Source organism: Pyxicephalus adspersus, chromosome 4 (genome assembly GCF_032062135.1).
Source record: "Pyxicephalus adspersus chromosome 4, UCB_Pads_2.0, whole genome shotgun sequence".
NCBI classification, from domain to species: Eukaryota; Metazoa; Chordata; class Amphibia; order Anura; family Pyxicephalidae; genus Pyxicephalus; species Pyxicephalus adspersus.
In genome coordinates, this window is record NC_092861.1 from 82,630,741 (window position 1) to 82,646,022 (window position 15,282).

The window sequence follows — 15,282 nt, forward strand, 5'->3', positions numbered from 1 at the left end:
TTTACCTGTGCTAAACGTTTACTACAAACTGCTACTTTTTATTGTTCAAGCACAGGCTGGGGCAAACTGTATTGCCGAACTCCAGGACCAAAAAAAGGTTTTCCCTCCCCTGATTGTGCTGTCTGGCAGGGATTTGTGAGTTTTATGACTTTCATACAGGTACATACAACATTACAATTCCTATGACAGGTAAAACAGCAATCATATACGTTTTAATCTGTGTGGTTAGGCATTTGCCTGGAGTTCAGCTATTAGTTTATTCCAACTAAGTAACCTAATACCTAAGCAGACCTTACATTTCATCATGTGTGGACCCACTCATAATATTCACAGTACTGCACCGAAATATAACTACTGAGATGGTGGTCCTAGCAAACCGATTGTGCTCCTTTCATACCATATGCTACTGTTGTTTTGGAATGCTGCATTTCAGAATGTATACTGCACTCTCCTTTGTAGTGCTTGTACATATTTGTAATTATTTAAAACCCTAGAAACAAGCAAGCATTTTATTATTTTGTTAGTGTATATAGTCCTAACAGGAAGTAGAATAATTTGGGACCTTTCTTTGGGAAAATTCTTCAGCATCGTGAGCGTTCTTGGAAAGATTCAGAGAGATGTGTGTCAAGTAATAAATGCTCACTAAGAGAGGTGAAATTCTCATTGTCTGGCATGTATCAGTGTCTTTGTTGTCTGTAACATCCAAACTCCCTCTGCCTTTTTTCTTGTACAGTTTTACATGGAACTAACGTAGAACTTTACAGTCAGGAATGGCTGGTCTGATTATACATGTTGCTCTCTGCCTGTTTCTGACCCCTGCAAGCATGTGTCAGCTCCAGATTACACAAATCCGTGCGAACCTTGGAAAATCCCATTGGATTAACCCCAGAGAAAAATCTGTGTTGTTGAATCAACCCCTAGAGGAAAGGTTTGCCTAGTTTCACAAAACGTGAAAATAGAAAAACGTACTGAAGTTCACGCTCTGGGAGCGGCTTTGCTATGCATTATATGAGGAAACTTTGCTGTCGCATTCATAACATAGTTTCTCAGAGGCTTGCAGATAAAGTACAAAGTTTTCATTCATTAACTTTGACACAGTTAAATCAACAGGTAAAATATCTTTTCTGCCTAGGCATTCAACGACATTACCTACTTACCTTTCTTATAGATTGACGTAGTGATTTCATTTTGGATGTTAGATTTGCAGCATTGCCTTGGATGTAGGTTTATATATTGTGTACAGGAATATACCACAAAACCCAAACAAAACCCAAGAAAGTTTCTAACCCTCACTTATCTAGAATGTAAAGCTAAATTGGAAGTAAATTCAGGCCTTTGGAAAGCAAAAAGTCCTTTTTCAAGTTTACACAGAGCTTTGGTCCTCTCTCTTTTGTCACATGGAATGAGGTTACATGTTCGTAGTTTTTTTTTTCTTGGCTGTATTCATATTGATTTTAAATAGCATCATGGCGCACTGTTACATTAGCTGACAATGTTGCCGAACCATAGCACACCCCAGTGCACATTTCTTGTACCGATTCTGCGTCTTGTCTTGTCCTATTCTTGTAACTAACATTAAGGCCAACCTGGGTCTTTGCCCTGAATGGGAAAAGCACTTGTTTGCTTTAAATCACAATTTTAGTATAGATCATAGTTTTTTTTTCCCAAAAACACACACACTTTTAAACAAGTTGATATAAGAGCCATATTTATTTGTATCCAATATTGCTCCTGAAGCAGCTGGATCATTTTAATACTTTTGTATTTTGCATTAAGCATTTGCTGTCCAAAGTCCAAACAATAGCTTACGGTTTGTTCCTGTTTATCTGCTTTGCCTGATCCCTGATGGGTGAGGTTTGTAATGGGAGTTGTTTTCCTGGAAGAATGCATAGAATACATGATACTTTACAAGCCCCTTTCTTGTTTCTCTGCATTTTTTACAAGTCACATACCAGCCATAATACTGATAAGTATTTATGTGTATTTATATAAGGAACTTGTGTTTTATTTTGGTTTACGCTGTTATTTCTATAAAGTGCACAATTTACATACTATTCTGACTACAATATTACTAGGTAATGTAACATAGATAATTGAGACTTCAGATTACCAGCGAACAATGCACTAAAGTTGTGAGGATTGTTTATAGGTGGCTCACTTCAGTCACGATTAAAAACCATGATTGAGGCATACAAGGATAGCAACTCATATTTCAGTTTTCATGCCGGCATATCACTATTGCACAGACCTAAGGGTGCTCATCACAACCCATACGAGAGGCTCAGCTTATTCGTCACTGTTTATATCATTTACACTTAAAGGAAAGTTTTTTTTTTCACAATTGGTGGAATTATATGGAACATTGTTGTAAGACATATGACTGCTGTAGTATTGGTAGGCCTTGCTTTAGATTTTGACATTGCCCTCTTTCATGGCACTTTTAGATAAAATTAGGCACCATGAGCACAATACATTTCAGGTTACAGCACATAGTGTATTGAGTAATGTACAAAGTGGGAGCATTGTAACTTGAAACTTTGCAACTCTTGCACTCTTCTGTTTGTTGTGCCAGTGATTAGCTACGGCTCATTAAATCTCATGTTCTGAGCAGTTGTACCTTTTAACATTTTATTGTTTAGAAATTCTTTGCAAGGTAGTACTATTTCTTTCAGAGCTGTTATTATCTATGAAGTACCCACTCAAAAGACTTTGTTTAAAAGTCTAGTTCTCTAGAATGCTACAGTTGTCAGCTTCCTTAAAAAGAATGGGATCAAAGAGTATAAAGTCCAATCTTATCACTGATAACATATAATTGTCATTACTTCATATTCTATTCCTAGCTGTTCAGCATGACAAAAACTAAAGTAACCCATTTCATGATGTTTCTTTTGTTTTGCAGTGGATGGATGTGGACACATGGTTATTAATGAAGACAGTGGAACATTGACATCTAAGAACTATCCTGGTACTTACCCCAACTACACCCAGTGCCTAATTAATATTAAAGTGCCCACTGGTAAAAGCTTATACCTGAAGCTGGCAGACCTGGACATTGAATCTCAAGATTGTGAATCTGCCCATCTCAAAATTTACAAGGGATCATCCAGTGAGGAAATCGGTGAGTTTTGTGTCCTTTCTGCAATAATGACATACAACAGGTACTTAAAATATATTATTATTATTTCACAAGGCGCAAGTAAGGTTTGAGGAATGTTTGCAATCATCAGGTACTATACCAATGGCAAAATACACAATACCATCTGACGTGATGCTTGGTTCTTCCAGTGGAATTTCTCTTGTTTGCGTGCAGAATTGTATAGAAAGATGGCATTTACTTTTCACCTTATATGCACAACACTTCAATGTAGGAGAACCATGGCCACCAGTGTATTGCTATTTACAGAAAATCATTACTAGCAAATAGATAAATAGAAATAGAAAATCCTTTTTCATTGAAGATCTCTGTTCATTTATTATACACAGCATTTGAAAATAATAAATAAAATATAGTCATTTTGGATTCTGACATTTTTTTTTACTTTGTTTATCTAGAAACTCCTCCTTAAAAGAGGGAATATAATTTTTGTGAGCTAAGCGTGAGTCCCTAATTCACAATTCGTTTCCTCTCTATTGTTTGTTCTCTTTACATATGCCTGTCCTTCTAATCAAAAATGACTGCCCATACATAAACTGATTATTTTAGGCATGTGAAGGATGCACCTCTTGTTTTTAATATTGATTTAGTCAGGCTGGGTAGAAGTCAGCTAGAGTACTTGGATGCCATTGGTATCAAACAGATTCTCCAATAATCTCTGTGCAGCTACAAAACAATCATTGTATTTGCTATAGAGAAAAAAGAAGGTTTCCAATGACTGCCTCCACACCCTGACCCAAGGAAGGAGGTCAGTGGGGAACAAGAGACTCTGGCATAGAAAGAAAAGGTGGAAGGGGGTCACACCATTGTCTCTCCTGGTGAGACATCTGCTCTTTATGGCCAGCATAACATAAGTTAGCAGATATAGGCTGTCTGCAGAACAGAACAAAAATCTGTCCATGGACACGTTCAAAAATTATATGTAAAAAGAAAAATGGAAACAAAGGCACTCACCACATCTGATGGCAGCTAAGCTGCAATATATTGCATTTGTTATTGGGTTTATATATACTCTATGACGTAAAGAGAAAATAATGAGACCTTTTTTTCCAGGCATTACAATTATAAATCCTCTGTGTCGTATAAAAGTTTTGAGTTGAGACCTCTGGGGTTTGACAAGCAGCCTAACATGGCGTTGTGTGTGACAAACCTCTTTACCTAAATCCAGCAAATGTGATTAGAGATGAACTGTGCATTATATCCCTAACAATTAATTAGTACTTAGCAGGTTATACACTGAGCTTAAGGAATCCCGACATATGTCATCATGGCCTTACTTGACCTTAATTTTCATTTTTGCATACTCTGGTCTGCAGGTCTTTGTGTGTCTGAGCCTTCCGTAACAGCTGTTGCTGCTACAATATATTGGTTTAGGGACAAGAGTCTGGACAGACAAGCATTTATATTTATGTTCTATGCTCAACAATGAAATGTTTAATGAAGCTGTTAGTATATTCCTTGAAACGTTCTGCTTTTTTGTGTGAATTTTTTTTCCGTTCTGTAAAATGAAGCCATTGAAAAAAATATAGCAACAGTCAGTTTCAACGAGGGGGGGTACCTATCCATGCTTTTTTCCCAACTTCCTGATTAGCTTCTCAGTCTCACATTATTGGGTCTGTCCCAGGTTAAGGGAAATGTTAGCATGTCAGGAGATGTAAATAATCATGTAGATGTGGGCAGCCATATTTGTCCATTGCATACATAAACTTTTAATCCTGTTTTGTACCTTTCATTCTGATTTCTATACAGTCTAAAGGCAAAGTTAAAATTTACAAATTTAAATTTGTGTACATAAAAAAGCTGACTTTCTGCTTGTCCCATGACAGTACATTCCAATATACATACTTATGGCAATGCTTTTCACCTCTATCACCAATATTGTAAAGAGGTCCTGACTGCTTGTGTTCTACCAATGGGGAATATGAGGGAAAAAGCATCCTTGAGAGACAGTGAATGATATACCTGTGGGAATCATATTATTTTAAGACTGTTGTCTTTTTCTAGCAAATCCCCAACCCTTTTAGACTTGTGGAAGTTTGTAATTAACACTTTTGTGCTATGTTGACTGTGTTGTCTCTTTGCTTTGGAAGGAAGCTGCATTTATCAGCATGGAAATAAGTCTTTCAGCTGCTTGACTGTGTTGTGTCCAAGAAATGTGGAAATAACACAACTAGCTGAACAGAATTACTAAATATTTGGCAGGTAATGCTGTATACATGGGTTTGTTGAGTTGTTGGGCTGTCGGGAGTTTTGCTCTGGGCTCCTCTACTTAAGAAATGTTTGGGTAAAGTTATTTCTAGACAAACGATGGTTTCCTGTTTTTCATCCATATGTGACGTAAGGAATCAGAACAAAGGTATGGTCCTATTAGAAGTTTACTGTGCATTGTGTGTGTGTCCGTGGCAGATATTTATAGCGGATGTTACTGTCTCGGTTCTTCTTTTGTCCCAGGAAGATTCATTTGTCATACACATATGTTATTAAAATCAGTTGGCTGGAAACGTGTGCAGGTTGTACAACACAGATCTGGTTGTTCCTGGTTCTTGTGTGGAATATATGTATATAACTAGATTACCTGCAGCATCACATAATGCAGTTTGGTTCGTCCAAGGCAGGTTTTCTTGGCTGGGTTTGCTGATACATCTTTGCAATGACTAGCGGTCTGATCAGATGGCATTATTTTGAATTTGTCTGACATTAATCTGGTAGGACCCCTAGTAACCTATAGTATTTTACTGTTTAGATTGAAAGTGATAAAGGCCCTGATTCATCAAAATACATTATCACCTAAGAAGTGCTAAGTAGTGCTTAAAGCATGCCTAAATGACAAGCCATTGGCCAGTACTGTTTAGCATTTAAAGCATATGTAAACCTTAACAATGAATTCCTTTCGTTTCATCTCTTTTTGTCTGACAAAAATAGCATAGGAAGTGTCCTGTTGTATCTGTATGTTCAATGGAAAAATACCTGTTGATTTTGGCAGAGATATTCTGGATTGATAATATTTATTATTATCTGTCTGTGCACAGGTGATGTGGAGATCGAGAGGAAAAGAGGAGAGTTCTTAGTTCTTTGTAAACCCTGACACATGAAGTAGGCTGGGCTGACACCACATGCTTGGGAAATCAGAGCTGTGTTATTGTGTAGAGAGCTGCAGGAGTATAACATATTTCCATCACATCAATAGTTAATTTTTAGTACTTGCAGCATGTTTAAAAGTGTAAAACTTGGATAAATGGGAATTAATCCCATTGTGCTAAATATTTTTCTTTTGCCTTGAGATGCACTCTAAAGGGTGTATTTATAAACCATGCACTATATAAATGTTGCAAAAAGCACCCCCATTATTTTATCTTTCTGTGCAAAAGAGTATTTTTTGTTTTTTATTTTTCAAAGGTAAATGTAACATTTTTGGGTGAAGCGGGTGAGTGTAAAATTTATTCAGTCAAGATAGTTATTACTAAAGCTTGGCAACTGTACTGAAATATAAAGACTAAAGATAGGAATGTACTTTAATGACATAAATAAATGACATGTACCACCTCCTACTTAGTGTTAAAATGCCAAGAAGTAGCCTCTGGTTCTAGTAATTAGGTGACCTTGTGAAGCTTTGTTAGGAATACCTATTATACCTGGCTGACAGAACAAAGCAGTGATGGGTGCCTGCATTTAGGAATCTGCAGTAATGCAGCCCTCTGCTCCAGCTCATGATCTCTAATGAAGGATACTAACTACATTTTCCTTCCTTTGACTGAAAGGTCCATAAGTCATGTCATGTAATCAGCAGCCAGTGAATTATTAAGATTTGTCTGGCAAGTGAGAGAAAAGATAAAGGCGGCAATACCCTTCATGGATGAGAAATCTTGCCTCTGCCAGCATATGATCCATCCACCTCCTATCATTATCCCAGGACTCTTATCTGTCTCAGACTGCTGTGCTATAATCCACCGAGCCTGTGTGGCTTGCTGTGAAGACTGCTGGTGACACATCTATTACTTGACTCTGATAGAATGATGATATAGAGCTCCTCTGGGGAGATTTCCACCATTGGCACGGCATGTCTATATATCATTTGTCTTCTATATTACAGACGGCTTGTTAGTAATCTTGTAAGACTTGTGGCCTCTCACCTGGCCCCTTTATTTTAACCCTTGTCAATAGTAATATTATAAAAAATCTACAGGGAAATATATTACCCTTTGTTTAAACTTGACATTCTTAGGGAGCATATTTAGAGGCAGGACAAGTGACTATATTTCTCCTGTAGATATATATTTCCTAAAACTTTGTTGTTCATCATTCTGCTAAAATGAAGGGTCCATTTACTTTTTGGGCCTCTCGTCCAAATCACTTTATTTTAATAAGTATAAAATATACCTAAAAAATAAAAAAGGTTAGAATTCTGCTTGGCTTATCTAAGTTCTCCTGTGGAACACAAAACAGCAGAAATCTCCCAAGAAATATTCTTGCACTGGACTGGAATGTCTTGACTGCTCTGTGCTCTACAAGAGTCTTTCCAGAAGTACAGTACACCCAGGAATACAGAAGACAGGTAAAGTAAGCACCTGTTTTTTTATTTCAAATTTCAGACAATTTCTTTCTATAATTCTAGGTGGAAACAGGCATGTTAAATTGCACGCTTTTCTTTTTCTCTTGATGACTTCAGACAGTGAGAACCCATTGTGAGGTTCTGATATACAGGGGTAACTTAATAGGCTTTAGTGAATTTATTAGGCTTATATCATTATTAAATTGCTTGATAAATGTTTAAAGACAGCCAATGGGCCAACTGGCCCAGTGAGTAAAATTAAAGTAATAAAAATGGCTTAATAAATCACCTTAAAGTATGGTTTTAGCAGTTTTTTTTATGTGTTATGTACAGTGTTGCAGATTTTTGTGTACATACAAATGATCTCACAGTTTTCCCAGCCCTTTGTATTTTTTTTCGGTTGAGGTTTAGGCCACTTTACTGTAAATATGAAGACTTGTTTCCTGTCTTTGTCATTCTACAGTGTACTTCCATGTTCTGCAAATACCTCAATGGAAAGCTATTTTACATTGTTTGCTGTCAGTGGAGCCACATAGGACTGCAACTCCGTAGATTTTCCTATAGACAAATGAGCCTTAGGTATAAATAGGGGAATGCTGGATGGCATTATTTTCATCAGCCTAAGCCCTCTTTCAGTAATTTGCATTGCGAGTTCTTTATAATATACATGTATATGTGTACACTCATATTATCACTCATCTCTGGTGTCTATGAGAAGTAAATATTTATTACATGCTTTCTTTTACATCTTGTTTCCTGTTTTATTGTATTCTTTTTTATTTATTTTTTTCTTCATTTGTAACTTTGTATTATCTGCATTTGCAAAGTGCTGCTCGGTCTTTATATTGGACCTTTTAGTAGTTGTTTTGCCATATACAAAAGTTTGACTTTCATGTAGTAATTCTTGTAAAAGTCCATTATATGGCAATGCAAAGCATTTAAGAAGAAATTGGTAAAGACGGGAATAAAGTGCTGTCACCTACTTTCCTTTGTTAAAAAACCATTCTATTGTTATGCAGAGCAGATTTCTTTAGTAACTGTTAAATCATCTTAAGTTTAAACAAGTCAAATGGGCAAATGTTATGTTCGATATGATTTCTGATCCAATAAAATGATCAACTGACTGATTGTAAGCAACAAAGTTTTGGGTTTCCAATCAGGTGTGGAAAGAACAGATATGTTGGTATATATTGAATAAAAATGGCATGATAAATACATGGTCAATTGGTTGGAAGACAGGTACTTCTTGTATGGTATGCTAGACTGTAATTCCACTAAAGAAGGGTGGCTATTCTCTGTTTATGTCTCCCGTATATGCTCCTACATTGTTCCACAGTCTTCCTGTGGAGACTACAAGTTGCCATTTCAGCACAAATTAGGCAGGCATGATCCACCATTGTCACCATTAGGAAAAACGCCTTAAGAAATTCTATGCAGTCTTTGCTGGAGTACAACCATGTAAACAGGAAGTGGCCTTCAGTATTCGTCTTCTAGATACAAATCCTACCCATTGAATGGTTCATACAGAAGAACAAGGAGCTGCCGCCATAAAGAATACATACAGTTCCTTTGTACCTTAACTAATGTTCTTGTAAGCTTTGTTTTAATGGCATCCCTTCCCCAATCTGTCCCCACCTGTAGGCATTACAATATATTACATAGTTTTATTTTCTGCTATTTTTTTTACTGTCTTGCCACACAACAGCTGTATGCCACGATGTTAGACAGCTAACTATAGCATCAGCTATCCAAATTACTGGGAACCTAATGCTGTGCCTAATCTTCTCTCCAAAAAAATATTTTATTCTATTTATATATTTATTGGATGAATCCACAGGCAGCTATTTCCTATATAGCACCAGAATAAGGTGCTTGGATACCAATACCCAACATTTCCAATAAAACCTTGTGTTTCTATGACAAAGCATCCTTTGCCCCCTTTGTTTTTTTTGTGCCCAAAACAGCAATCCTCTTCTACCAAAAAAAGGTCTCTAAAAGTCCCCCGAGGAAGCCAACCAGCGAAACGCGTCAGGATCAGAGACAAACATATTACCTTATACTAAACCTAATACTATATGTACCTCATATTTTGTATACTGGATGCTTTACACTTTGAGAAAAAATTATAACTGCCTGGCTGTTGGTTTTGTAAGCACCTGACCGGAAGCAAATTTGCAGCCTATTAACTCCTAAGCCAGGCAGCTGGTAGTTTCTGAGGGGAGGCCAGCAATGGCAGCATTATACTTCACCCATTAGAGATACATTTTAAGCATTTTGCTTCCATCCTCCAGATACTTTTAGTCCTTTGTTGGGTAATCCTTATGATTCATTCAAAGTAACACAAGGACAAACATAAACCTGTGTTGTTTCATGACATAAAAGGCCTATGGTATACTTTACTCCTCCTATAATTTGGGTACAGGAAGCTTTTATGGCTGCTGTTTTGTAGATTAATATCTACCTGTGGGAAAGTTCATCATTAAAGCCAGTAATCTCCAGTAAAGGTGTCATCAGTGAATGTTTTGTGCTATGGAATATCTGATGCCCTTAGATTATTAAATGCTTCTACCTCACTATCTGTCAGCACTTGGTGAGAGACCGATTCATAGGAACAGTTTTCAGAAAATCTGACCTTGGAGGGGGGGTTGATAAATTTGCCTACTGCACATGAAAAAGATGTTTATTACACCATGAATAAACACATTTATTGTATATGCTGGACTTGGATGCCTAGGTATTGTTGCTTAGGATGTTCAGATATTTATCACTTCAGATAAAAAAATCATTTTATTCTGTAGATCATCACATCACTTTTCTATAACGCATTTTACATAATTTATATATATATACTAACCAAATATTCATTCTCTTTTTTTATTGTAGCCAGCTATTGTGGTAATCAAAATACTGTCGCCAAAGAACTCTATCTAGACAGCAATGAAGCCACCATACGTTTTGAGAGCAGGATCCACATATCTGGAAGAGGATTCTTAATAAATTATGCCAGCAGTGATCATCCAGGTAACTGACTATCTTTTTCACAGCTTTACACCTAAAATGGCCATATCTGTTTGTAGGCTAGACTTGAAGGTTACCTGATCTTGGTATCTAAAGTTGGTTTATGAACCCATAGAAATAAAGTGATCTATAGAGATAAGTAGCAAGAGGTGGCGTCATCTCCTCCACTCTCTGTTAACAAGAGGAACATTTTGCAAAGCAGAACATAACCATCCTGTTTTCTGATGCAGACACAACATTACTTCTGTTGGAGCCCTATGAGTGCTCCTTACATACCCAGACATGTTCTGCCAAACTACTATGGAGGAAGGACTCGTATAAAGATTGAATTGGATTCCCATGGCTTATGTTTTTTTCTCACAATGTAAACTGGTTCCCTCCCTATGGCTAATGTGTTTATATCTAGGAAGGTTCAAAAGTGTATATTTATTGGCAAGATCGTTTGTAAGAAACCTACACTGTTGTATGTAAAACCCAAATGACAGGAAACAGGATAAATATGTAGATAGATAGATGTATCAATATGCAGTCTGTTGTTAGAAATGTTTCAGTTAAAATGTTGTTTGCTTAACTTTTTTTTTGTAACTTTAAATATTCTAATTATATTAATGTACTTTTTAACCTTGTAATACCAGATTTGATCACCTGCCTGGCACGTTCCAACCATTATAAAGACACAGAGTTCAGGTAAGGATTATTTTCAATGTACTGTTTTACAGTTTTGTAAGTTTTGCATGACACATGTTCTCATGGCACAAGCATGCTGTATATATATATATATATGTATGTATGTGTGTGTGTGTGTGTGTGTGTGTGTGTTTTATAAACACCTACCATGTATAAATGGCTGTTCTCACTTGTATGCACAAGAAACAAGAATATTTATTGCTATTTTATATGAACATAATTATGTCATCCCCTATTCCATAGATATGCTTATGTTTGTTTTTCTTTGATGACTGTATTATTAAGCAGTTTAAGCAACCTATACTATTTTCTTTATGTGGTATTGTCTTCATTTAAAGATGCATGTGACTATTTGTGTTTATTTTTTCTTGTAGCCGGTACTGTCCAGCTGGATGCAAAGATCTTGCAGGAGATATTTCTGGGGATATAGAAGGATATAGAGATGTAAGTACTAAAACTTTTTTTTTTATTCATCTAATGAATCACATTGAAGACTAAATGGCTTAGGAGATGTCAAAGACAAGGAGTATGTATGCTCCTACTGCTGACCTTTTATTTTCTGTGGCTCTGTGGCTTTTACCTTAAAAAATCAACTCAGCTGAGCCGCGCTGTTATTTCTACTCTTACAGGTCCCCTTTTAAGAGCCTTTCATAGCTGGACTGAACCTGTCAGGTGGATAAATATGGGTAGATGTTACCATTCATCATCTGAGCAAATCAGTAATTGAATGTACTATGCATAGTTAATGTTTAAACCACCATATCTTTCACAATGAGATACTGGATTCTGTGAATCTCTATCTATAAATCAGGAAGCAATTCCGAAACCTTAACTTTCATAGATTAAAAAAAAAATCTGCTGCAAACACATTGGGCTCTATTTATGTAAAATTGCAGTACAGCTGTTCTTATGTAATATTATATGTCCCTATGTTTAAAATAACATAGGCATTGCAATTTAGTTGCGTACATATTTTTGTGTTAGACAAACTAGTGTTTTGATGGGCAAGCGTTGCTTTAAATTATACAGTTCTGTCAAGGTCAGGCACAGATCATGACTGGGGTGAGACACAAGCCTCTAGACACTCATTCCTCAAAATGCTGTAAGGTCCACACCTAATGTTGATGCAGCCAAGTCCAACCACATAAAGGCAGCTGAGATTAGTGACCTCTAAGATCTTGGCTCCCTTTCGTACACAGATTGCTTGGTGTGTCCCATACTCTTTTGAAGATCCTTAGCTGACTCAGGAAACAAAGAGAGAAGCCACACCTGACAATTATAAATTATAGCTATAGGAATGACATTTGGGTGTTAGGTGCCCTCCCCTCTTTGTACATTAATTGATCTGCCTGCACAGCTTGGTTTCAGTCTTTTTATAGGCACTTCAGAAGTTGTAGCTACAATAATAACAAAACTGACGTGAGACAGGAGAATTTTTTTTTTTTTTAATACGAAGTGGGGTTACGCATGTGCAGAGTTCATGCAACATGTAATCTTTCCTATGCAGCACTGGAGAAATGATGTTATATTATGAATTAGAGCAAGGTATTCATATGTGGATGGGTCTTATTCACAACAACCTCATAGTGTATTCAGTAAAAACACCTAGATCTCGGCTTGTGACAAGAACAGTGAAAGGTATGAATGTACCCTGCCAAATTCTCTCACCACCATTACGTTTTGGTAGCCATACATTATGCAGTACGTTCAATTAGGTAGACAAAAATGTTGAATCAATTAAATATAATTTTATAACAGATTATTTATCAACCAGATGATACATAAATACTTGTAATTGACTACAAAGGATCAATTTTCATGTCAACCATCGGTTGAAGTGTAAGAAGTGAGTCCAGTGACTGAGAGTTACACAGTCATTAATGAATAAATCATTCACTTCTGACCACAATGTTAACCTCTGTTCAGACTCCTGTATCACTTCAATGCCTGTTGTGTACAGACACTGCAGTTGTCCCAGTTTAACTTTGATGTTATAAAATCACACTTAAAGTGATCCCCCAAAAGTCCTTATGGCTGTCTCCTGCTGTAAATAAAGGAGTAGATACCTTTGTCTTCCACCTGCACTCTGTTGCAGCTTCTGTCAGGCTGCCCAGCATTCCATAGTGGTTCCATACTTGTCTGCTATATGGCAATTTATATTTGCAATCACCGACATTAGAGAATTATATCTTAAAGAATCATACTTGCCAGTAGCTTTTACACCTTTTTAACCTAAATGGGTTAGGCGCAAATCACAATTCAATTCTGTTGTAACATGAATCATTTTATACCATAAGTGTCCCTTAAGCTCTTCATTGCCCTTAGTAGTTTAAGGATTTATAGTAAAAATGGCCCCAGCTGTTCTCTACTTAATATAGTCAAGACATTTCTCAGTTCAATACTTCAGGAAATGTTTAAGGACATTTTTTGTGGCATAGATTTTTTGCAAATGTTGCTATAATAGGTGTTGAAGTTTGCGGGGGCATCTTGGTTCCTCACCATAACCTGTCTCTTTACACTTTATAACTCAAATTAAACCCATAATTTCTATTCATATATTACCAGTTTGGTAAGTGAAGTTATTTTCACACACATATATTATGCTTTGTAAATCTAGCTGTTATTTTAAACATTTGGCTTTTGCATAGTTTCTGTCATGTCTTGTCTATGATTAGTACTCTGACCTCAGGCATAAATTCCACCTCCAACAGGTTTGCCTTCCTTTTAACCTATGTAGAATGACATGACTGCATTATACATTTCTTTGGTTTGTTTTCTATATCTTTTACTCTCAAGGTTAACATACCATGAGGCACTTTAGCTCTTTCTCTGTTCTGTTTTACTTTTGTATGTGTTTTTAGAAAATTATGTGGGCGAGCAAGGAGCATATCTGTGTTCAGCATGCGGCCAGTTCTAAAAAGACAGAGGTTACTCCAAACTTTTTTTTTTTTTAGAACTCCTATGGTGAATTTTTTATGCCTGTCCTTGATCAATTTCCTGGTCACAACAATCTTTTGAAAATCTACATATTGAGAAGGCCTGGCTAAAGGGTCTTCATTTTTTACACGGCCAGCTTATAATATCACCATATGTGCAAATGTACAGCAATCAGAGTATAACTGTGGCAATATACCAGTCAAACATTGATTAAGAACGCCTGTTACTTGTTGATGGAGCTTCTGCATTTCATTTCTGCATTAGCCAAGAGGAGCACTGACTGTTCTGTTAGATTTCTTCAGTTTCCACAACTTCATAGTAAACAACAATGATCTTTTTTTATTGGCTGGGCATTGTTAATACTGAATTTATAAGATACCAGATAGATGAATGGTCACAGGGATATTGCAATCATTTACCTGGTCATGCACGTATCAACTAATTTATGACTCACTTTAAAAAGAATAGGTTTTGTTTTTACAGGCGGTGGCTTACACTTGGCAGATTTAGGCTATGTACACACATGCAATAGTTGTCTATGATTATTATTATTATTATTATTATTATTATTGTTATTTTGCATTTTAAAAACCCAAAGTACCTGTACTTTGATAAAGGTCTGCCAATTGGTGAATATATACTTTTTCATAACACAAACTAAAGATCAGAGGTCAAATTTCTTTCACTGGAAATGCTTTCATGATTGTTTCCAGTGACAGTAGAACAATTGAGCATTGTACACACATTGCTGTTCAGTTTTCTTCACAGGAAAGTGCGGAGGATGAGTTGGATGCACCCCACTCTGTCCTCCCTCATAAGAAATTACAGTGGCCAGCCCTGATTTGTCAATTAGTGATTCACCATGGCAGATGGCTAATCAACCTTGGGGAACTGTTGTACACACAATTACACTTTTGCCCGAGATGATCACAGTCTG

The 15,282-nt window shown here is 36.5% G+C and overlaps 1 protein-coding gene across 1 annotated transcript in view; it reads left to right on the forward strand.

Annotated features, from left to right (window-relative positions):
* Positions 1–15,282, forward strand: part of DCBLD1 (discoidin, CUB and LCCL domain containing 1) — a 42,230-nt gene that overhangs the window by 12,114 nt on the left and 14,834 nt on the right. The window contains exons 2-5 of the mRNA XM_072408804.1: positions 2,900–3,118; positions 10,587–10,724; positions 11,357–11,408; positions 11,783–11,852. Coding sequence (XP_072264905.1) covers positions 2,900–3,118; positions 10,587–10,724; positions 11,357–11,408; positions 11,783–11,852 — 479 coding nt within the window. The remainder of the gene's footprint in view (positions 1–2,899; positions 3,119–10,586; positions 10,725–11,356; positions 11,409–11,782; positions 11,853–15,282) is intronic.